The following is a 25,148-nucleotide window of genomic DNA, read 5'->3' as shown; positions in this document are numbered from 1 at the left end:
TTTACCTCTTCTCTTTCTCCTTCCTCTTATTTCTGCTACCTTTACTTCTTCACATTTGTTAGATTTTTTTTTTTTTAAATAAAAAACTCCAGTCTGAATCAAGGCCAGTACAACTTAACTGTTCATTTCATTCTTATTATATACAAGGTACTGGGGATACAAAAAAGCTCTCAAGGAGTTTGACTTTTGGGAAGGGGACGGTACATAAATATCCTAGAAATAGAGGCCTTATTGAGTACTAGCAACTAGGGGCCTCAAGAAAAGCTCCTTAACACCAGAGGCACCTGATTGTGTCTTGTTTTTTAAGTGAAAGGGAGGGAGGGAAGTACATTGAGCAAGCCCCTACTATGTGTTGAGCACTCTGCCTATGTGCTAAGATTGCAGAGACAAAAATGAAATAGTCTCTGCCCTCAGGGAGCTAGCCTTGCACTTTGAGGTACCACGTACATCTAGAACGAGGTACAAAAGGAATCCAAGGTAACTTGAATGGAAGGGGCACAGTGGGGGGAAGGCATGCCCCTGAAAGGTGTGGGAGGTGGTTCTTGTGTGAGCTTTGGAAGAGACTAGTGATCCTAAGGTGTCCTCGGAAGTAGGAGTGCATTTTAGACATGGGTGACAGTGCAGGCAAAGGTATGGAGATAGGAGATGCCATTTGACACTGTTGGTCAGCTCTTCTGGACACTTGTAGAGGTTTTCATGAGTTTCTTTTTTTTGATTCTTCTTTTATTGGTCTAATCACACCTTCCCAGTCTCCTTCTTGGTTCTTCATCCGTAAATGCTCCCCAGGGCTTTATTGTAGGTCTTCTCTTTTCTCTCTGTGTCATTGGCTCCCGTGGATTTGGTTACCACCTCTGTGTAGGTGATTCACAGACTTCTGTCCAATCCTGCTCTCTCTTCTGGCCTCTAGTCCCACATCGCTGATTTTCTTTAGGACATCTAGATGTCCCATAGGTACCTAATAGGTCCAAATTAGAACTCACTGGCTTTCCCCTAACCCTTTCGTCTTCTTAATTTCCCAAGCTCTAGCCACCACCATGGTCCCAGTACCCCAGGTTTGCAGCCTTGGTGTTCTCCTCCATTCCTTACTATCATTCGCCCTCCATATCCGATTCATTACCAGATCTTTACCTTCACCATAATTCTTCTATCCATCCCCTTCTCTTCCCTCATACAGGTATGATTCATCTCCTTTCACTGTGATAGCCCTCGCCATGATCTCCCTGCCCCAAGTCTCTTCCATGAAGTGATGAGCTCCAGTGACTTCCTGTTCCCTGCAGGATTAAACATATTTGGCATTTAAAGCTCTTGTTACCTTTCCAGCTTTCTCATACTTCACTGCCTTCATTGCACTATAATCCAGTTACACCTGCCTCCTCCCTGTATCTTTGCGCTGACTGTCCTATGCCTGGTATGTTTTGTTCATTCCAATGCCTTTTAGTTTCCTTGGCTTGCCTCAAGACTCAGCTCGAATCCTGAGTTCTTTTGGAAGCCTTTTCTGGTTCTTCCTCCATCCCCACCCAGCGGCAAGTAATGCCGTCTTTATGTTTTGTGTATACCTGGTTGTTTATGTGTTGTGTCTCCCCATTAGAATGTAAACTTCTTGAGGGCTGGCTTTAGGTTTGGCTTTTCCTTGTTTCCCCAGCACTTAGCTCAGGGCCAGCCAAGTTAAGTGGAATTAGCCAATGCTTGGTGACGGACTGACGCACCACAGCTTTCATCCATTCCAGGTCTATTCTTACAGTAAGTATGAGAATCATGCTACTCTTATATCATGTCTTGAAAGTGAAATCAAATATATTAAAGATTCACTGTCATCAGACGTTTCCTGTACAGAACCTTCTGGAGTGGCCTTGTGTCCTGGACTCCAGATTTAAATTGCTTAATGAAGCTGCATCTGATAGAAATATAAAGCTCTTATTCAGTTTTTTCCTTTATTGTTTCATTACTAAGCATTAGAATAGTATTGTTTTCAACATTTTCTTTTTAAATGGGTAGCTGACTTAAATAGATTAATTGGAAGAACCTCTGGGTTGGCCTGGAAACTCAACTCTCATTTATAATAGTTTCTCTAGAGGACAAGCTGTCTTGAGTTTCACACAACAAATTTACAAATCGCTTTTGGATTTGGGGATGCATTCGTTTGGTAACTTGTGACTTCCTGCCTCTTTAGGACCCTGAATCTAACAGCATCTCTGTTAATTAAATAACGTTAACTTTTGGCCCTTACTAATGTTTAAATAGAGTTTGACCTCTTTGACAAGTGCTAGATCACATTTATTTGTTTTTCTACCTTTGGCTTAGTGCTGAATGCTTATGTGCTCCTTGGGGGTTATCACTTTCCTGTGGTTCTTATGCCAAATCAGCACAGGTGGCACTGCTGACTTTTTTGATATGTCAAACATTGTATTATGCTGTCTACCTATTTTTAGTTAAAAATTGTTAAAACAATTAATTTTGTGCCGTATTGACCCTGTTAATGAATATTCCTTAAACTTACCATGACAGTTTAAGCAGCACAGAGTAAGGATGGACTGGACTTAGAATTTTGTTGACAGAGGAGACTCCCTCTACTGATGTCAGTTGGAATTTCTGGTCTTAGAGAGTTGCTGAGAGCACTGAGTTTAAATGGCATTTCTCCTAAACAACACTATTTACATTTGTTTTAAATATGGTTCATTCCTTTTTTTTCTGACTAGGCAGTTGGGGTTAAGTGACTTGCTTAGGGTCACACAACTACTAAGTATCTGAGGCCAGATTTGGACTCGGCTCCTGATTCCAGGGCTGACGGTTTAGCCACTGAGCCCACCTACTTACCTGGGGACGCTGCTCCTAAGTGAGGTTTTTTTCCTTTTTCGTACAGATTGAATACCTGCTTAAGAAACTCACCGAAGCAATGGGGGGAGCATGGCAGCAAGAAGAATTTGAACATTACAAAATCAACTTTGATGCCAGTCGGGATGGCCTTTCTGCGTGGGAATTAATCGAGCTCGTTGGAGGTGGCCAGTTTAGCAAAGGCATGGATCGGCAGACTGTGTCCATGGCAATTAATGAAGTTTTTAACGAACTTATATTGGATGTGCTGAAGCAGGTAAAAGTGATTTGTTTTTTTCTTCTGTCTTGCAACCTTTATGTTTATTTTTCACAGGCTTGAAGTTGATTTCCTTTCGTATTATGGTATTGTTTTCCTGTTAGAGAGGTTTAAATCCTGTTTTAAACTATGTGTATTGAAGATTTGCTGCTGTTCAGAGAAAGGGGAATTCTCCTTTTTCAGGGACATCTGCAAAGCATCCCCTGCAGTGAAACCTCACGTTTACATTCTTGTTTCATGTAACTTGTACTGTTTTTCTTGGATGCATCAAATTTCCTATATTAATGTTTTCCCAAATCAGAATTTTCGGAAATTTGTACTTCCTTGCCTAATGAATTTTTTTTTAATTTAAGTCATCATCATCAAAAATTCAGGTATTTAGGAGACTGTTCTAGAATAGCTGGATTTGGGAATGTATTCTTTTTGTAAGTTGGGGACTTTCTGTCTATTTAAGGTCCTGAATCTAACTTAGTGTCTGTATGTTAATTCAAGTTAACTTTTGTCCCTTAGCGTCCGTAGGTTAATTAAATAAAGTTAACTTCTGCCCCTTAATAATGTTTTCATAGGTTTTGACATCTTTGAAAAGTACTAGATCTCACCCCTCCCCAACTGTGGCTTTACCAGCTAGCATTGCTCCAGTTCTTTTTCTCTTTTCTCTGCCCCCTTTCTTGTTCATCGGGTCACCTCTCATGGATTTAATAATCAGCTCTCTGCAGATGGTTTCTGTGTCTATATAATCCCTCCCGAACTCCCATTTTACATCAACAGCCATTTGGATATTTCCAACTGGATATCATATGAGCCTCCCAAATGAAGCCTTTTCTAAATAAAGCACACATGTTATTTTTCCCTCCAGACTCGCTCATCTTCTGAATTTTTTTTTTTGCCAATGAATTCCCCTCAGTTCTGGCAGTCACTTGGGTTCTTAGCCTTAGAGTCAGCCTTAACTCTTCCCTCTTATTCATCTGGCCTCTCCTTTCCCAGCAGTTTGCACACACACAGTCCCTTCTCTACACTCCCATAGCCAGTGCCCTCCTTCCGACCATCCTCGCCTGCCTCCTTAGGCTTTTCACTACCTTCCCCCATCTTCAGTCCATCTCCCATACAGCTGATATGGGACGTTTCTAAAGCACGTCTGAGCAGGTTCTAAGCTCACATACAGATTAGATTTTTCTTTTTTTTTTTGGCATTTAAAGCCCTTCACAATCTGGCTCTAATTAGGCCTGGAAGACTCCCCTTCCTCACTCCTGCCTTTTCAAATCCCTTGTTTCCTTCAGTTTTCAGTTCAAGTACTGATGCCTACATGAAACTTTTCCTGGTTTTCCCCATCCCAGTTGCTCAATATTTCTTTTATGGATGTGTTGTCTCCCTGGCAGAGTGTAATCTCCTTGGAGGCACAGACCTTCTCATTTTCATCTTTGTGCCCCCAGTGCCTAGCACTGTATTTGGCACGTAGTAAATGCTTAATCAATGTTTATTGTTCAATAACAGAGTAACCGAAGAGACCGGTCACACATACATGCAAAGGTAATTTACAGTCAAATGAATGTTTCAGATGATATCTTTTGTAGAAAATCAAATTCAACAAACATTTATTGTCTGCTTGGGACACTATTCTAGGGCCATAAGAAGTGTCAGTTTATTTAGAAATTGAGAGTTGAGCAGTATTCTGCTAGGGAGGGGGAGGGCTCTTTAGGTTGAGGTGTGGTGGAAAAGGCAGAAATTCATGTAGGGTAATTGGTGACAGGCTAGATAGACTGACCTCTCCAGGATGAGAGGTTTGTGCTAGGGTTTAGATCATGAGGGTCCTCAAAGTTGGGCTTAGCAGTGTGGTCTTGAGCCTGTGCCAGCAGACCCCCATCCACCACCCTCTCCTGACTATTTTAGGTAGGTAAGGTGGGTAGTTTATTACAAGTGGGATTCATTCGATGAGCACCAGATGGTTGGATAATGTGCCAGCTCTGATAACTAAAGAGAAAAGCAGCTGTTTCTCCACAAACACTTACATCAGCTTTAATTTCTTTTAGGGTTACATGATGAAAAAAGGCCATAGACGGAAAAATTGGACTGAACGTTGGTTTGTGTTGAAACCCAACATCATTTCTTATTACGTGAGTGAGGATCTAAAGGATAAGAAAGGAGATATAATGCTGGATGACAGCTGCTGTGTAGAGGTAAAGTTTCCATTCCTTTCATTAATATTCTGTTGGGATGGTTTACTAGGTGTTTCCCCCAGTGTGGAAGCCATCCTTATTCTGAGTATGTGTTTGCTCTTCAAAATAGGACATTGGGAAAAGGCAAAATTTTCTTTTTTCAAAAATATATGGGCAAACATAGCAATGTAATGGGAGGAGTTTGGACTTGAGTCAAGAGACTCCCATCTCCTGACTTGGTCCTCTTTCCCGCTGTACCTTGTGCTGGGTGACTTATCACAAGTCACCGACCCTCTCTGGATCTTGTTTCCCCAAGTGTGTAATGGTGACGAGGAAGAGGGGGAGGAAGAGAAGCAGCCAAGTGGGGCAGTGGATAGAGCACTAGGCCTGGAGTCAAGAAGACTTGAATACAAATCTGGCCTCAGACCCTTCCTAGCTGCGTGACCCTGGGCAAGTCACTTCACCCTGTTTGCCTCAGTTTCCTCATCTGTAAAATGAGCTGGAGAAGGAAATGGCAAACCACTCCAGTATCTTTGCTAAGAAAACCCCAAATGGGGCCACAATGCAGCAGCACACGGAGTCAGACACGATGGAAATGATTGAACAACAAGAACGATGGGGTTGGATGAGATATCTGTTAACATTCCTTCTCATTCTTAAGTCTTTGGATACTGTGAGATCTTTAGCCTGAATCTGATTCAGTGTCTGTATGTTCTGTGTTGCTTGGTTGTTTCCATTATGTCCAACTCTTTGTTACCCCATTTAGGGTTTTCTTGGCAAAGACACTGAAGCAGTTTGGCATTTCCTTCTCCAGCTCATTTTAGAGATGAGAAAACTCAGGCACACAGGGTGAAGTGACTTGCCCAGGGTCACCCAGCTAGGAAGTGTTTGAGGCTGGATTTGAACTGCAGGAGGGGAGTCTTCCTGATTCCAGGTCTTGAGCTCTAGACTCCTTGTTGCCCCAATGCTGCATAAGTCTGTGATGTCCGCTGAGGAGAGCAAGGCATTTTATTGACGTTGTTTTTGTTTTACCTAAGAATTTGGAGTGCAAGTTTTGAGAGTTATGTTATCAGCACTCCAGGGTTGGTTTGCAAAGAACTGATAATTTGTTTTCCATTCCAGTCCTTGCCTGACAAAGACGGAAAGAAATGTCTTTTCCTAATAAAATGTTTAGATAAGACATTTGAAATCAGTGCCTCGGATAAAAAGAAGAAACAGGAGTGGATTCAAGGTAAGACCACTCCAGTAATTGACCTCAGTTTATGTTTTTCTGTGAATATTCTCTTAAGGAGGATGGCAAGTTTCAGTGCGCAGGTCAGCAATTCCCCTTCATTAAGTGTGCTGGAGCCAGGGGTATAGAGCTCCCTGAGTTCCCTGTCCCTGAGTATTTGTCATGTGGTCATGTTGAAAAGTGGTGAGGCTCAGCAGCCTTCCCTCCCAGAAAGGAGCTGATTAAGAATCTCTTGCTCAGGGGCAGCTGAGTGGTGCAGTGGATACGAGCACTGGCCCCAAAGTCAGGGGGACCTGAGTTCAAATGTGGCCTCAAACACTGCATGACCCTGTGCAAGTCACTTAACCCCCATTGCCTCCTCAAAACAAAACAAAGAGAATCTCTTCCTCAGCATTGCTGACAAGTGACCATCCAACTTCTACTTAAAAGTCTTTTGGTGAGGGGAACCACTACCTCCTGAGACAGCCCATTCCATCTTTGGACAGTTCTCCTTGCATCACGTTTAAATCTGCTTTTGCAACTTCCACCCTTCATTCCCTGTTCTGCCTTTTGGGGCCCAGGGGAGCAAATCTCATCCTTCTTCTGCCCGTCAGATGCTTCAGAGAGATGCCGTGCTCCCTCCCGAGTGTCCTTCTCTGCTCCCTTCAGGTGGCATTTGTGTGGCAAGTTCTCTGTCCTCATCAGCCTTGTCACTCTCTTCCGGAATGGCTTTATCTAGTCAAAGAAAAACCAAAAGTCAGTTTTATTTGTTTTTAGTTTATAGATTACCCTCTTTGCTTTTTCCACTCTTAGTCTAATAGATCAGGGATGTTTGATAGTCGCCTCTGCTTGGACTTCTAGTACCATAATATGTAATGCCTTTGTGTGATAACTTGAACCAGGCATTGAGTACTGTTAGGAATTCTTTTATGAATGAATACACGAATAAAAAAGGATTTTTAAGGATTTACTGCTCCTTGTCAAACACTGTGCCTAAACACGGGAACAAATGCAAAAGCAAGGTGGTCAGTGCCCTCAAACACCTTCCATTCTAGAGGGGAAATAATGCACCTGGTAGCTAGGGAAGGTTACTTTGAAAGCTTACAGGAGGGAGACAGTGAACAGGGCGCCAGAGGAGTAGATTGCTCTATAGCTTGTTGCATTTATTTTGGGTTTCAATTCCTTTTTAACTACTTTTGTCATTCCCAGTCCAAAGAAGAGAAAACAGAATATTTCTTTTAACCAGAGAAAGCAGATTATTAAGCACAGAATGGATGGCAGTGTAAGGGAATGTGAACATTTTCTGTTATAGAATTAGAAAGAATGGCATGCTGTTGGAGGTGCTGTTTGGTTTTCATCCTTGGCTGGAGTATAACTGAAGAAAATGCTAAATACAGGAGAGCACATCAGAGGTCAGAGAGCTCCTGTCCTCTGCCCACGCTGGGACCAGGGGGTCTGCTGGCCTACTTTTCAAGGGTTAAGGGAACAAAGGAATGCCTTAGATTCTTTGAGCTTTTAGAATAACTCTGGGGGAGGTAATTAATAAGAGATATCACCGTGCGCAATTAAAGTGTCGGTGTTGTGGAAAGCATGGATTAGCCTCCTTCTCTCTTTGCTTTTTGATGGAAACTTTCCAGCCATCCATTCTACCGTGCACTTGTTGAAGCTGGGCAGTCCGCCCCCTCACAAAGAAGCCCGGCAGAGACGGAAGGAACTGAGGAAGAAGATGATGGCGGAACAGGAGGAACTGGAGAGGCAGATGAAGGAGCTCCAGGCTGCCAATGAGAATAAGCAACAGGAGCTGGAGCAAGTGAGAAAGGTAGGAGCGTATTGGATCAGTGGGGTTCTGCGTTGGGGTCAGGCATGGGCAACCCTGCCTCTGTCGTTCACTGGCTTCATGATGTTGGGCAGATCATTTCCCTTCCCTGGACCTCAGACTTCTGTGGAGGGTAGGGAAGATCACCAAGAGGGCCTGCTGGTCAACCTTGACTACCGCAGAGACACAGGCTACTGTGCAAGGGCAGCTGTCAAAGATTCTAAAAGTTAAGGATGTCTGCAGAGTGAGACCATTTTGTTGACCTCAAAGGTCAGCCTCAGGGAGGTGGAAAGTTTTTATTTAACCTGTATTCTGTGCTAGGTAGTGGGCTAAGTACTGGAGATACAAAGAAAGACCAAAAAAAAAAATTGTCCCTACCTGCAGGGAGCTTACCTTTTAATGAGTCAACCTATAAATAAGTAGGTCCGTGGAAGGGTAAGGTTTCAGCAGCTAGGGAGACTGGGAAAGGCTGCCCCAAAGAGGGAAGCTTCGTGCCTGATGTGTCATTTAGAAAACAGTTACCAGAACTGATTCTGGGCAGAGACTGCGTTGTCCCATGAATAAATACATTTCTTGTTTTTTTGTCCATCTTTCAATAACTTACTAAGAATTGACATATGTGTTGGTTGCCAGACAGTGGTGTCTGTTGAGGTAATATTTACCTTCTTTTTCTCATCTTCCAACTTCTCACCTCCACTACAGAGGGGACTTTTTTCTTTAATTTCCTTTAGAACTCACTTAGCTGAAGAGATTCTTCTGACTTCATCCTGTTGGCCTTATGGGTACCATCATGTTTTTCTCCATTCTTGTCTCTGATTTTCCAGCCTCAACTTTTCTTTCTCTAGGCCCTTAATATTCCAATATAAAAGTCATCTGCTTATGACTATGGCTTCTTTGATACAAAACACACACTTCTTAGGCTTTGTGACCTGTGACACTGGCCATGCAGAGTGTATATACGGTGCGCTCAGTCAGTGAGCATTGAAGAGACACCTGCCATGTACTGCATACATGACCCTGGGGATCCAGAAACTAAAATGAAACAGTCTTTGCCCTCAAGAACTTGTGTTCCATTAGGGGAGAGAACACACACATAAATAAGGAAACTTAGAATACATAAAAAATAAACTTCACAGTAATTTGGGGTAGAAAGTCATGAGGAGCTGTCGCCTCTGTTTGGCAGTTCCCCGTCTTTAAGATCATTGGATTTTTAGAGTTGAGAAGGATTTTAGGGATGATTTAGTTCAGCTCTCCTGTTTTACAGGTGAGGGCATTAAGAAATTAGGTGACTTGCCCAAAGTCAAAGTGGCAGATTTAGGATATTAGGGAGAATTATTTTGAAGTTGGTGTAGATTCCATAGCCATCTTAAAGTTTTGGTTTAAAAAAGCCAACACAACAAACCAACAGCCCTATAGGGGTCCCTGAAAGCTGTTCTGAAAAACATAGCACTTAGATAAATATCATGGGATCACCCTTATTTTAATTTCATAAAATTTGACTGAGAATTTAATTGCTTAGTTGAAGGAATAAGAAATCCTAAGGAATCAGGCTGTTAAAATGCATGCTTTTAGAAAAATCTAAGTGATTCTCCTCAGTTAGGGGGTGCAGTGGATAGAGTGCTAGGCCTGGAGTCAGGAAGATTTATCTTCCTGAGTTCAAATCTGGCCCCTGACACTAGCTGCATCATCCTGGGTAAGTCACTTAACTTTGTTTGCCTCAGTTTCCTCTTCTGTAAAATAAGCTGGAAAAAGAAACAGCAAGCCATTCCAGTATGTTTGCCAAGAAAACTGCAAATAGGGTCACAAAGAGTCACAGATGATTGATTGTGGCCTGAGAGGTCTGGAGGTCGCTGCTGTTGATTAAGTGCTGGCTGCGGTGTGTGCTGGATGGCACTCCACTGTCACCCCAGTGAGACAAATCCTTTCTTCTGGCCGACATTGTCTTGGGCTAGAAGATCGCTTTACCCCATCCTTTGGTTGGTTCTGCTGTTGCAGAGTTCATTTTGAGGCATTATTTTAAAGTTGTTCAACAGGGACTTTGGGGGAGCTCAGGTGAATCCCTGCCTTTACTCTGCCATCTTAGCCTCTGTCCCCTCTTGGGAACCTCCGTTAGTCCTAGGTCTGCCTCCCTGACTAACTGCCTAGTGGGCATTTTAAACTGGTTGCCTTGTCAAACTCAGGATGCCCCAAACAGAACTTACGTTACCACCAAGAACATGTTCCTGGTTGTATCCTCTGAGGCCAACAGATATCTATTAATCATATGCACCAGGAAATGTGCTAAATACTGGGGAGATAAACAAAAAGGCAGAAACAACCCCTGACATTCAGGGAGTTTGTGTTCTAATGAAGGAAACAACATATACACAGAACAGAACAGGCCCTATCCCCTTTGCGTATACCCATTCTAATATTCTGATTTCCTTTGGATGCCTGGACACAGCTCTCCTATTCCAGCTGAGGTTTTCTCTTCTCCAGGCTTTTAGCCGCTGCTCACACGGTGTGGATCGGAGAGTCTCCACCGTGCTGGTTCGCCCTCCTCTGGGTTCTGGCTGGCTCTTCAGCGTCCTCGTTAACCAGCGTTGGTTTGTCTGTTTATTTAGTATTTTGGCTAATGTTTATTAAGAACAGACCACTCACAGGTGACCGTCACCTGCTTATTCCCGGACGACTGCCGTCTATGAAAACCCTCAGATCTTTTTCAGCAAACTGCTCTCCAGCCCTCGCTGCTCCCTTCCTGTAATTGTGAATTTAACTCTTTTGAGCCCACACATGTGAGAACTAGAAACAGTTTGTGCATTTTGGCAACAGCTCTCATGGTCACCCCACGCAGCTACTGCTTCATATTTCTGTACAGTTTAGCTGCCTTGTGCACATTCTGTCTCTTGGAGGCGGAGCAGTTGTGTTTGTGGATAGAGAGCGTATCAGTCATCTTTAGGTTGTTGCATCGTCAGCGACCACAGAAGAGGAGGGTCCTCCCTGCTTGGGACTGCTAATAGCCATTTGTGCTTCAGGGCCTTGCCCTCCAGGAGCAGCAGAAGTGCTTGAGAAGCAGCATTTCCCTTCCAGGGCGGTCACACACAGCCAGTAGCTTTTTTTGCTTCCAAGGACACTTTCAGCCCTGCTCAAAAGCCTTCTGTTGGCCCCAAGGGTGAAATAACAACTCGTCTACCTGGCACTTGGCCCTCCGCCATCTGATTTACCTTTCCAGCCTTATTTTACACTAGTTCCCCTTATGTCTTCTACATACACAGGTAGTGGCTGCTCCCTCTTCTTCTGCCCTCTCTTTTTTTCCATGTATTTTGGCAGATCACCCTCCATGCTGGGAATACATGACCTCTGCTCTGTCTCTGCCTGTCAAAATACTCTTTTTAAGGCTCTGGTCAGGCCTCACCTCCTCCACGAAGCCTCCTTTGACAATCATTTTCAGGAATGAAATTTCCCTCCTTGAGTTTTCCCGAAACACTCTATCTGGATCCCTCCTTTGTCCTCATAATGTTACATATTGCCTTGCATCAGTTTTATTTTGTATCCATGCTAATTCCCTTTTCCTCATTCCCCCTTAAATTTTTTGTCCTTTGAGGGGAAGGACTCTTATGATTTTTCATTGATCGTTTCTTCAATATTCAGCACATGACTTGGCACATAGACTCTGAATAGTTATTTCCTGAGTTCAACTGGATGGCACCTTGGTAGTTTTATGTGTGCAGGAAAATAAATGGTAGTGTTAGCTTGCACAGGATAGTTGGGCTTCACAGATTTTGAGAGTTTGAAGGGATCTCAGAGGTCATTAGTCTCACCCAGAACTGAATAAGAATTCTCCTACAGGATCAGCTGGCTGGGAATATGTGTCCTTAAAATGAAACCAAAGTAAAGGGTCTTTCTGCCATGAGAAAGTGAATTAACATTAGCCGCAGCATTGCTGTTTCTGTCTGTTTTGGAAGAATGGAGGAGGAGAAGAAGGGTAGTTTGTATTTGCCCTAGCTGCAATATCCTACTTTGCTATGAAAATGAAGGAAGGAAATGAGGGAATTGTATTTTCTGAGTCATGTGATTGGGAGAGGGTGGAAATGTTTGTTTTATTATCTTGTGTTCTGCTCAGTTTTCAAGGCCTCCAGATGTCATATCACTTTCTATATTTAAACATCTTTGGGCAAAATTTTTATAGGTTAGATGGTTGGTGATATTTAACACCAGAGTACTTTAAAAACAGGCCTCAACTCTTGGTTTCTGTTCACATGCCTGTGGTTGGCTGATGTAAATCATTATTTCATTATTTGTAGATATGAGTGGGAAAAACCCGTTTCTGAGGCTTAAAACCTGTTGCTTTATCTCATCACTCATGTTGCCTTTCACTTACGGGTAAAGTTTTGAGGAAGAATTATCCTTGGTACTTTCCTGTAAGTTGTGGGACTTAACAAAAGCAAACAAGATAGAAAAACAGCTCAGGTAACGTTGTTTCTCTGAATCTGTGTTAATAGAACAGTGGTGACTAAGCAGACTTTGGGCTCGTAGGGTGTTCACCTTTGGAGTGGGAGGGGACCTCGGTCAAGTCCATTTTTGGTTTATCGGAACGAGCTTGGTTCATTTATTTATTAGATGCCGTCAGTGGTTCATGGTGCACCAGTGAAAATTTCTTGTGGTTGACGTAAGGAAATAAAAATAAGTACACAGGCAGCGTAAGTGAGAGAATCTAGTTAACAGTCATTATGCCCCACGTTAATAACGCGCTTTGAAGTTTGAAAATTGAAGAATTATTATCCTTGTTTTCTAAGTGAGGAAATTTGGATACAGAAAGGATAAATGACTTGGCTGGAGATGGTTAGAGATTAAATCCGGGTCTTCCCAGTCAGCATCCATGATTCTCAGCACTGTGTTATGCTTCCTTAGTTAAACATAGATGGTCCTTAAAAATGTTCCTTGATATCTTTCATTTTTACATCACTCTTTCCAACATCTGTCCCTCATCCAGGCATCCCTTCTAACAAGAATAAGAGATAGAGTTAAACCATACACTAAGTCAAATGTTATATTGAAGTGTACCACACACATGGCTTCTGCAAAATGGGAAATAGACACCTTTTTTGGGGCCAACCTTGGTGATTATGATTCCACAGCATTTGGTTTTAATTGTTTTCTCATTCATTCCATTTGCCATATTGACTTGGAGACTGTCACCCTTAAATCTGCCAGAGGTATCTCAGAGCCTCGTTCCATTCTAAATGTTGAACTGTCTACCTTGCTGCTCCCCCAAATCCCTTGGGCCTCGCCATTTACGTTGGAGCTTTACCTGCCCAAGGACTGTCTGGCTCATGAACCTTCCTTTATGTGTTACCTTCCCCAATTAGAATGAGTTCCTTGAGAGCAAGATCTGTCTCTATTTTCTTTTTATGTCCACAGTGCTTTGTACATAATAAATTCTTAAATGCTTTTCCATTCCGTTTTAAATCACAGTTTGTTCAGCCATTTCCCCATCCTCGAGAATCTCCTTTGTTTTCCATGTTTGCTACTACAAAAGGTGCTGCTATAAATGTTTTGATGTATAGGGAGCCTTTAGACCATAGACCTCAAGGTGATTTTTTTGTAGAAATAGTATTTTTAGAATAATTGTATTACCTATAAAGGAAGAATATCTTTATAAGAATAGGCCCGTTTTAAAAATGAATTTTGCCAGGAAGCCATTGTCAGAATTTTGCATGTTTTAACTTGATGATAATTAGCTTAGAAAAGGGAAGTAGAGCCTGCATCTCATATATAGCCTCATGAAGTCTGCTTCAGTTTCTTGGCTAGATTGACTAGACTGAAGTTCATCTAAAAAGATTTGGGCTTTTCAGTGGATGATAAGCTTAATATGAATCACTAAAAAGGCAAATTCAGACTTGGACTTTATTGAGAGAATCATACATAGTGTACTAAGAGTACGGTGGGAGCCCTTGTTATTCAGTTGGGAAGACACCCAACGCAAGAGGTTCAGTTAAAGGAAATGGGGATATTTAGTGTACTTGGGGCAAGATAGGTGTCTTCTTTCACACAGAAAGAGATTAAACCTGTTTGGTTTCTTTATTAGTTCTGCCTTCTAGAGCCAATGGGTAAGAAGCCAAGAAGAGGCAGATTTAGATGTGACAAAGCTTTCTGGAAAGAGAAGCTTTCTAACCATTAGAGCTGTTGAGAGGTGGAGTGCGCTGCCTCGTGGGGGAGGAGGGTCTCCTTCAGGCAGAGTCAGGGTAACAGCTTGTTGGGAATGTTGTTCTGGGAGTTTTGTTCAGGTGTGGATTGCACCAGACGTCTCTGAGCTTCTGTGGTTGGTGGGGAGACACTTGAAAATGGTAACGATGGCCATGTCAGAGAGTCATCAACAAGTTTTTAAGAAGTTCTGCTTATGCATACATACTCTCCTGTCCCCCTTTTCATATCTAGCCCTGAGAGTAAAGTCAGTGTTACCATTGCTTCGAGGAAGGCTGTGACAGTGAACTGTTCTACAGCTCCACTCATCATTCCTGTGACTCCCCCAGGGTAAAAACTCCCTTCACTCGCCACTGTTCCCTCATATGTGTTGTCTCTCCCATTAGAATGTAAGCTTCTTGTCTTTGTATTCTGAGCGCCTAGCACAGTACCTGGCATGTGAGAGTCACATAATGCGTAAATATTCATTCATTCATTCATTTATTCATACATGGGGGCAGCTTGGTGGTGCAGTGGATAGAGCACCAGTGCAGGAGTCAGGAGGACCTGAGTTCAAATTTGACCTCAGACACTTGACACTCACTAGCTGTGTGACCTTGGGCAAGTCACTTAACCCCAATTGCCTCATCCTGGGGGGTCTCTAGTCATTCTGATGAACATCTGGTCACTGGATTCAGATGGCTCTGGAGGAGAAGTGAGACTGGTGACCTGCACAGCCCTCCCTCACTCAAAACAAAGTCAAGTGCAAGTCATGTCATGATTTCTCTGATGGCGTGGTCTTCTTTGGGCAACGAAGGACGAACACACACACATATTCATACATGAATGCCTAATCACACTCAAGAAGTTATAGTCGATATCCTTTGCAGAGGGGTGGGCAAATTAGAGTACTTATAGCCACTTTCTTAGGTTGAATAATAATTTTCTGCTGGTGAGTATTTAAAAGTATTGCTTTGCTTTGCTTTCATATCTTTGATCCTCTTAGAGATAGGTTTGAAAATTAAAAATCCTGTGGCTTGTTAACTTGTTAAAAAGTTAATTTGCAAGGCAGTATTGCCTAGCACCTGACAGTTTACTGTCTTAGCATAAGAACGTATGTATAAAGTAATTCCACCTTTAAGGAAGCTACTTTTCCTGACAGTTTACTGTCTTAGCATAAGAACGTATGTATAAAGTAATTCCACCTTTAAGGAAGCTACTTTTCCCTTTCTTCCAACATGGGAACTGCATAGGGTTTTTCTTAGAAAAATGTTATGCTTTTACTGATGTTTAATATTCAGTGTCATTTACTAGGGTTGTAAAGAGCTTTGTGTTATGATCAGCAGATCTGTCTATTAGAATAGAAAGAATGTTCATTAAAAACAGTTCTTAAAACCAAGTTCAAAGAGAATGAATTTCTGTATTTTTTTCCAAATTTAGAACATTTAAATCCTGTGATTCATGAGGTTGCTTGCATGTTCTGCAGTGCATTTAAGTGGTTCATTAGAGACAGAGTGTACGGTATCTCCAAATTTGTTTGTCATTGGTCTGCTCTTCTTTGTTATGTGTCGTTTTTGCTAAACTACACAGAAACTGGAAGAAGCTGCATGTCGTGCTGCAGAAGAGGAGAAGAAACGTCTTCAGACTCAAGTGGAACTACAGGACAGGTTCAGCCTGGAGCTGGAAAGAGAGAAACTAGTAAGGATTACATTTGGGTAAAGAAAAAGCCTTTTTTTCTTCCCCCCACCAGGGTGGGGCCGTGGAGAGGAGGGGACACATCCTGACTCTGTGTTCTGACATGTGGCCTCACCTTTTCCAGGTTTTAATGATGCAACTTGAGTACATCATTTCCAAGATCCTTTTTAACTCCAAAATTCAACAACTATTACCCTTATTTTCCTTCTCCTTCCTTCTCCCTCCCCAGGTGTTTTCTTTTTTGAATGGAAAGGGTGTGGGTTAGTGCAGTCATTTGAAAATCTGGGTCATTGTCTTCCATCAGCCAGGCCACCTTCATTCTCTTCAGAAAGTCTCATCCTCTTGGGGAACATTGACCCAGCCAGAATTACTCAGACATAGACCTCCTAACATGTCTTCTTCCCCAAAGCAGTTTCTCATTGTTTGGAATGAAAGAGGTTGTGACTGGAAGGAAAAAGGTCAGGGGGTGGGGCAAGTTCACAGATGGCTGAGAGATTATCATCTTTCTTTCAAAAGATTTTTATATTTAGTATTTTATTTTTCCCCAGTTACATGTGAAAACAATTTTTAACATTCATTTTTAAAACTTCGAATTCTCTCCCTTCCTCCCTCTCTCCCTAGCCTCCATTGAGAAGACAAGCCAATTCGTGTAGGTTACGCAGGTGTCGTCAAGCACAACATTTCCCTCATGTTCATGTTGTGAAAGTAAACGTAGACCAAAAGAAAAAAACCTCGAGAAAAATAAAGTTAAAAAAGTATGCTTTAGTCTGCATTCGGGCACCATCAGTTCTCTCTCTGGGCATGGATGGCATTTTTCATCCTAAGTCCTTCAGAGTTGTCCTGGATCATTATACTGCTGAGGATCGCTAAGTCACTCACAGCTGATCGTCGTACAATATTGCTGTTAGTTTGTATGCATCACTTTTCACTTTGTATCAGCTCATGCAAGTCTCTCCAGGCTTTTCTGAGGGCTTCTGGCTCATCATTTCCCATAGCACAGTAGTATTCCAGCACAATCGTATACCACAACTTGTTCATCCATTCCTTAATTGATGGTTACCCCCTTAATTTCTAATTCTTTGCCCCCAGAAAAGTGCTGCTATAAATATTTTTGTACATGTAAGTCCTTTTCCAATTCTTTTTTTAAAATCTCTTTTGGGATACAGACCTACTAGTGATAGTGCTAGATCAAAGGGTGTGCAGGTTTTGTAGCCCTTTAGGCATGGTTCCAAGTTGCTCTAAACAATGGTTGAATCAGTTCACTACTCCACCAAAGGTGCAGTAATGTCTTATTTTTCCTACATCCTCTCCACCATTTGTCACTTTCCTTTTCTGTCCTGTTGGCCAATCCAATAGGTACGAGACAGTACCTCAATATTGTTTGAATTTGCATTTGAGAGGCTGTTATATTGAGGATCTTTTGGTCCTTCAACTTCCAGGCTTCTAGTTAAGCATCTTTGATTTGAGTTGAAGAGAACATGGCAATTCAGTCTCGCCCAAGTTCACTGCTAGAGTATGGAGATATACTGGGATGGGAAGTGATAGCCTAATGTCTTGAGAGAGAGAGAGAGAGGCAGGCAGGGGTCAGGGACTGAGAAAGGAGGACTAAGTAGGTCCCTCATCCTACCTTCCTCCTAAAACACTTAGCAGTCACTTGGTCAAGCTTTACCCTTTAACCCTTTGCTTACCTTGGAAAGGACCAGGATCATTCCTCTTAACCCTTTATTGGTAACCCATAGTTGCTTTTCAATGCAGAAAAAAGTGTTTAAGGGAAGGTGATTCTAGAGGGAAAATGTTCTTGATTGTAGCAATAATTTTTAGATTAGAATGGGACATCCTTTTTTGAAAGGCTGCCCAATGGTGGTTGTATTGAGAGGGAGGACAGAGTGCGATTCTAGGGGAGGCTCCAGCTTTCAGACATTCTCACTTTATACCATTAGATCCGGCAGCAGATGGAGGAGCAGGTGGCCCAGAAGTCATCTGAACTGGAGCAGTATCTGCAGAGGGTCCGAGAGCTTGAGGACATGTACCTCCAGCTACAGGAAGCCCTGGAGGATGAGAAGCAAGCTCGGCAGGACGAAGAGACAGTTCGCAAGCTTCAGGCCAGGTGCTGGCTCCTTGTACTCACTGCTCTGATAAGTTTTCTCATCAGCCCAGCACAAATCCCAAACTGGCTTAAATGAGAAGTCTGTTTTAACGCAGGAGGAGCACTAATAGATCATCTGTTACTTCTTTGGAATTTCCTTCCAGCCCCTGTCCATTCACATGAATGCACATGAGCATTTTTAGTTCTCTGACGCAACCCTCAGAGACTGTAAGTTGCTAATAAGTTGCTTCTTTGCATCCATGAAGAGAGTTTCTACTGAGGGAGTTTCCTGCATGAACGAAATGATAGATTCAGACCAAACAGCCCCCAACAGCTGGTCTCTGCTTTTAGCCACTCCAGGGGGTCTTGGAGGTGAGGCTGGCTTCTTAAAGCATCTGCTAGTGGTCTCTGGGCTGGGCTCCTGTATAGACAGTGGGATATGTCTGTTACCTGTGACCAAACCTACCTGAATAGAGGGGGGTTCATCACCAGAAGGTGGGACATGAAGCCCCTTTCAGAGGGGGTGGGGCAGGGCTTTGATCTGGGACTGAGGAGGGGATCAGGAATCCTCTGAAGTATTCCGGCAGCCCTCTGCTGGAGCGTGACTGTGCCTTGAATGTACGTTTCCTCTCTTTAAATTATTTACCAGTTCATATCATATGCCTCAAGGCTCCCACATCTCAAGTTCATAAGTGTCTGGAGATGTCTGACGTTGGGGCTGTGCCCTGGATGAAATGTGTATGCCTCAAGGAATTTTATTCTCTGGAAGACCAAGCTGACTTCAGCTGCACTCTGGGCAAAAGGCTGCCTCTACACAGTGGTCTTGAGGAGAATTGTGATCATTTTGATCATTCATAAGGCAGACAGTGCTTGGGAAGGAGGAAGTGAGGTTGTTTCTTGGGTTGAAATCTGCAGTGGAGACTGGAGACCTGTCCTGACTAAAGTTGAATATTGTAGGCAGTTCTGGGGCCAAGTTTTAATTAGCAAGATTGTGTAGGGATTGAAAGCCATTTGAAGGGCAGGTGGAAGGAACTAGAAATGTTCAAAATGCTTTCAAAAGCTTCTCTCGAACCAAAATCTGTCCTAAATAATAAAAAAAATCATCACTTTCAAGATCGAAGGTGATTTCTCTCCAGCAGAGATGTCAACCCTGGGAGGAGGACAGGGCGGGAGGGGCCTAGAGTGACGCCCAAACCAGATTAAAGTATAATTGGGAAATGTCTGGCAAAACAAAACAAAACAACCCAACCCAACACAGACAAGAATTTGGCTCCTATAGAAGACAAGATTACTTGATAGTTAAGGTTGCTTGAGAAAAGTGATGGAGGGAATTCCCTTTGTGGAATTTTTAAATTGTTGGTCATCCAGTCTGACACTCTTGTTTTACGTATGGAAGAAACTGAGTTCCTAGAGGGGGAATGTGGAGTTAATGGAGGAGCCAGGTCTGCCTTCTTCCCGCCATGCCGTCATGGGGTGGTCTTCCGGAAAGCAGGGCCCGGATTAGGTGCCTTGTGAAGTTTTTTAAGCTGGTTATTTTCTAATGTGATAAGTTAATCATAACTTACAAGGCCAAGTTTATAATTCATTTTAAAACATTTTTTTTGCTTAAACTATATTATACTGGTGGCCTGTAGGTGACATAAATAAAGTCGGAAGGAAAGTTAAGTGTAAATAAAATCTTTCCAACTTCATTGCATCTTGTCGAAGGAGCTGGCCACTTCTCTAGAAGGCGGTGTTCCCTTATTAGAAGGCAAGTGCGTTTACAGTGTAGAGCTCACAAACTAGAGGAGACAGGTTTTGGTTGGCCAGTATCATTATATTCTAACAGATGGCTTCTCTCTGAAAAATGTAGTCATAAAATGGTGGAGAAAAGGCAGAGACTCGCCTGAGCTCCCTCCAGAACCCTTCCGAAAAACTTTAAATAATGCCTCAAAAGAGACTCCAGCATGCAGAACCCACAAAAGGATGGGGTGAAACAATTTTCCAGCCCAAGACATGTTAGAAAGTTGGCAGGAAAGGTCTGTTGCACCAGAGTGAGATTGGAGTGCAGTCTAGTGCAGTCTGCACCCCAACAAATCAGCAAGAGGCTGTGGGGACTGAATCAGCGGCAGCCGTGGTGGTTTCCAGACCTCTCAGCTCATAGAGGGGGTCAGAATGGGATTGCAGGGGTCCCTTTGCTGGCACAATAGGACTCTGTTGCATGGCCCATTAGATCTGGGTCACAGGCATGCGTTTCAGTTTCAGGGTAAAGAGGAGCCCTAACGTACCAGAACGTGTGGTTACAGGAGAGCTGGGACCCTAGTCGCAGACCCAGGGTGGAAAAGAGTGCTTGTGGTCGCTCACAGACCAGAGCACAGGCCAGGAGAGTAGTAAACAGACCTCTCCCTAGGTCCACCTTGGAAGAACTGAAAAATTACAGGTCCCCAGAATCATCTCTGAAACAGCTACACAAAAAACCTGGAGCTTGAGACAATGCCCCTCCGCTCTGGGAGCAGAGCCCAACTTTAGCATAGAGTTAAAAATCAAGAAAAAGGCTAGAAAAATGAGCAAACAGCAGAAAAATGTGTCCATCTGTGCTTGCTTCTTCAGCACCTATACTAAAATTGGAGTGATACAGAGGAGATTAGTATGGTCCCTGTTTGAAGAAGACACACAAATTTATGAAGTATTCCGTATTTTTTATAATGGGCACCACATTTCTTGTCATTTCATTGAGGGAGGGAGAGAGAAAATTTAGAACAGAAAATCAAAATAAAATTTAGAAATGAAATATAAAAAAAGATGTTCATTAAAAAATGTGGTCATCTGTTTGTAATAAGCTTGAAAATATTTGCTGGTCCAGTGTGATCTCTGTAGGAAATAGATTTCAGTTCCATATAATCTAACAAATATTTCTTCTTGGCCTTGTGCTCAGATGTACACCTGTGGTCTCTGGTTTGGGGATCTCCTCGATTAAACTGATTGGCACTTTCTTCAGGCTTCTTATCCTGTGCATTTCTTATCCATGTCCTCCTTACAGAAGGTCTACCCAACATAATGGGGGCCTTTCCTTTAGGTCTTTTAAGACCTAAACAGCCCCAAGGGCTGTTAACCTATTAGCCTTTGCTTTCTGTATGTGACAGGCCCATCTTTCCTGGGCTTACATTTCTTTGATGCTAATATGTTTGGTACTTCTTGCACCTGCTCCATAATTGGAAGTATGCTGCAGCCCATTTCTGACGACTCTGTGTCTCCCTTTTGTCCTTTGGCGATCTGCGGCTTTGATTTTTCAAAGAATTGTCGTGTCCTGTAATTGGAAACCATATAGCAACACCCTAAGAATTTTGGTTTAAAAAGTTGGGTTTTTTGTTTTGGGGAGAAGCTTCACTGTTTCCCACATACAGTCCAATTCACTCTCCTCCTTTTGAATTTTGGGCACAGGTTATTGTCCAACTCTCGTGCCCGTGTAAGATGTGTGGACCAATGAAACAGCTGAATGAGCTTCCCCTCCACCTGTGCATATCAGAGGATGGATGATGAGCATTTCTTATCTGCTTGTTTTCAGCTCATGAAACAAAGGCATTGTGCTGAATGCAGTAAATGCTGTTTGTTGATGGTGCTGATAAAAACCAAGGAAATAAGCTATTTTTTTCCCTTACAGCTGGGCTTATTTTTATCCTAATTTCCCATGTTGAGTGTTTAAGCTGCTATTTTCAAGGCTACCAAATAAGATAACTCCAGGATGGGTAAAAATTAGCTTGGCAGTAATTCATGTGAAAAAAGACCTCCAAGTTTTATTGATTTGCAAGCCCAGAGTGTGCCAGTTAATGTGATCTGAAGATGCAGTATCCGGAGTGAGGGAGGGGATGGCAGGGCTTATATCCTCTAACCTGGACTGAGCACTCCTGGAGTATCCTTCTGGGCACCACGTTTCTGAGAGGGCATTGGAGAACCAGACGGTGTCCAGAAGAAGGCTCAGAGCCTTGCAGTATGAGGAGCAGATGGAGAACTGAAGCCACTAGGAAATGACTCTTTGGGGCTTGGGGCGGGGAGGCGCCTGAAAGACTCAGGGTGTAGGACTCCACATTTATGTTCTGTCCAGTAACCCTGAGGCAGGTGCCAGGTACAAGAAGGGATTGATTTGTGCTGCTTGGCCCAGAGAGAGAAAGAGTGCGAAGGCCAAGGTGGAAGTGATGAGGAGGAGCCTTTTTGGCATAATGCAAGGACAGGCTTTGTTACAGCAAAAGTTGTTCAGAAGTAGATGATCGCCTGGCAAGTCAAGTCAAAGCAACATGTATTTATTAAGCACCTACTGTGTGCCAGATACCGTGCTGAGTTCTGGCAAGACAGCTTCCTGCTGATGGAATTATTCACTCAGGGGCTGCCCCACTCCCTGCCGGGGATGAACGTAACAGCGGATGCCTGCATGGGCAGGGAAGTTAGATTACAGGAACACTGATGATCCTGTCCAGCTCAGAGGCCCTGTAATTTCCTGTCAATTTCCTTTCTGTTTATTTTAGGGGAATTACAGATTTTGTATCTGACCTATCAAGCGGTGATTCCTGACTCTCCATATCAGGTTCTGTTTTCTGTGTGTGCATGTAGTTTCTTGACCATAATGGTACTGGACTCCTTACCCTTCAATGCCTGGAGTCCTTTGCTGCCCCAGCAGCTTACCACATTCACTGTAGTGCATGCTCATTTGGTTTTTCATCCCACAGTGACTGGGAGCTTTGCCTGAGTGCCTAGAAGACATTCCCATTCCTCTTCCCCCCCCCCCCCCCCCCCCCACTTGTCACCACCCTCCTCCCACAAATTCTTTGGCTGTATTTCATGAGGTTGTCATCCCTTCTGGCAGGTCTTTCATGAATAGTGAGTTGGTGCCTGGCAGTAGATGTGGTCAGATGGGGTGGCTTTTTCTCTGTTTTACCCCCAGTTTCTCCCCTGTAGGCTGCTGGAAGAAGAGTCTTCTAAGAGAGCTGAGCTAGAAAGATGGCACTTGGAGCAACAGCAAGCCATCCAGACCACGGAGGCTGAGAAGCAGGAGCTGGAAAACCAGCGGATGCTCAAGGAACGAGCCCTCCAAGAAGCCATGAAACAGCTGGAGCAGCTGGAGCTGGAGAGGAAGCAGGCACTCGAGCAGTACGAGGTGAGCTCCCACCTCCTTGGGGGCTGAAGGATTGCAGTGGGAGACATGGGCTTGGATGGAAGAGTCTGAAAACTGGGGGGACAAAATAAAAAAAAGCAGAAAAGTCAGGTGTCTCAGGATAAGATTTTTATACTAGATTGAGGTTTAATCGTTAGACTGGTGAATAAAGGCCCTTCTGCTTGCTGCAAACATTTAGGACTTCCTTCTTTTTTGGAAAAAAAAAATTTCCAAATTTAATGAACGCTAAAAAAGGAGAATATTTCCATATGCCAAGTGGCAAAGAAAAATTTTTTCTGTACAGCTCACGTTTTAAGGGAGTGTGTGTAATTCAGTGCCGTACCTTTACTGCTGTCCTGTTTGTCTGCGCTTCCTTCTGAATTTTTATCTGCTCCCTTGTGTTCACTGTCCTTTTAAATAAGCTTTTATTCTTTATGTCACTGTAGCATCCCAGGTGTGCCTGCTTCTTCCTGAGAGCCATCCCATCTAAAACATAATATTTTTATTTCTTAGTAGTATTTTATTTTTCCCCAATTACATGTAAGGACAGTTTTAAACTTTTAAAAAAAATTGAGTTGCAAATTTTCTCCTTCCCTGCCTTCTTCCCCTCTGCCCTCTATAAGATGGTGAACACTTTGATATAGATTAAATATGTGTAATTATGTAAAACATTTCCATATTAGTCATGTTGTGAAAGAAAAAATAGACCAAAAGAAAGAAATACACACACACACACACAAAAGTGAAAAATAGTTTGCTTCAGTCCACATTCAGACTGTATCAGTTCTTTCTCTGGAGGTGGACAACATTTTCCATCATGAGCCCTTTGGAGTTGCCTTGGATCACTTACACAGTCCTTCATAGTTGATCAGTCTAACAATCCTGCTGTTCCTACACACAATGTTCTCCTGGTTCTGCTCACTTCACTTTGCATCTGTTCATGTAAGTTTTTCTAATAAAAGCCTGTGCATCATTTCTTACAGCACAACAGTATTCTATTACAATCGTATGCCAAAACCCAGCCATTCCCCAGTTAATGAACATCATCTCAAATTTTCAGTTCTTTGCTACCATGAAAAGAGCTGCTTGCTATAAATATTTTTGTACAATAGGCCCTTTTCCCTTTTTAAAAAATAGGATATAGACCTAGTTTGCTGGATCAAAGGGTCTGTGTAGTTTCCACATAGTATTTTTAAAGGGAAAAAGAGAAGAAAGAAGAGGGAAAAAATCAGCAAAACTGATCCATGTCTTGAGAAAGTCTGAAAATACGTGCAATGAACAATCTTTGTGGACCTCCCATGTCTTCTGACCTGTGCTGCTTCTTTATAATTGTGCAACATTCTTTTTTTGTGGTTCTTTCCTTCTGTGCATTTTCAAGACGCTTCATGACTTTTTTTTTTTTTTTGGCAAGACTATTGATAACACTTGCCTCTCTCCTGGAGTTATTCCTCCTCCTCCCCAGATATAAAGGGAAAAATACAATACTTGTTAACAAATAAACATAGCTGAGCAAAACCAATTCACATGTTGTCTGTGCCCAGAAATGGACGTCTCCATCTGTCCTTTTTGGTCCTTTGCCTTCTGCCAGGAGGTGGGAAATGTTTCCATCCGTGGGCTTCTGGAATTGTGGCTGGTCTTTGCATGGATCAGAGTTCTTAAGTCTTTCAAAGAATTCTTTCTTAATACTGTTTTTGTGATGGTATCAATATTTCCTCTTGCTCTGCTTCCTTCCCATTTTTTCAGTTTATATGAATCTTCACAGGTTTCCCTGACACCCTCCCTTTCATCATTTCTTATGGTACAATGATAATAA

At 42.8% G+C, this 25,148-nt stretch overlaps 1 protein-coding gene and 1 non-coding gene across 2 annotated transcripts in view; both read left to right on the top strand.

The window, feature by feature from the left end:
* The window catches only part of SWAP70 (switching B cell complex subunit SWAP70), a 76,276-nt gene that overhangs the window by 45,488 nt on the left and 5,640 nt on the right, over positions 1–25,148 (top strand). Inside the window, exons 4-10 of the mRNA XM_072619469.1 lie at positions 2,861–3,088; positions 5,116–5,262; positions 6,364–6,472; positions 8,089–8,270; positions 16,020–16,127; positions 18,065–18,231; positions 23,140–23,338. Of these exons, the coding sequence (XP_072475570.1) occupies positions 2,861–3,088; positions 5,116–5,262; positions 6,364–6,472; positions 8,089–8,270; positions 16,020–16,127; positions 18,065–18,231; positions 23,140–23,338 (1,140 nt within the window). The remainder of the gene's footprint in view (positions 1–2,860; positions 3,089–5,115; positions 5,263–6,363; positions 6,473–8,088; positions 8,271–16,019; positions 16,128–18,064; positions 18,232–23,139; positions 23,339–25,148) is intronic.
* Positions 20,784–20,890, top strand: LOC140513002 (U6 spliceosomal RNA). The gene has a single exon (XR_011970047.1). It is a non-coding gene; the product is annotated as a U6 spliceosomal RNA (small nuclear RNA).

This window comes from Notamacropus eugenii, chromosome 6 (assembly GCF_028372415.1).
Source record: "Notamacropus eugenii isolate mMacEug1 chromosome 6, mMacEug1.pri_v2, whole genome shotgun sequence".
In the NCBI taxonomy this organism is placed as follows: Eukaryota; Metazoa; Chordata; class Mammalia; order Diprotodontia; family Macropodidae; genus Notamacropus; species Notamacropus eugenii.
Note: the sequence above shows the minus strand (reverse complement) of the source record. Positions and strands in the feature narration are given on the sequence as shown.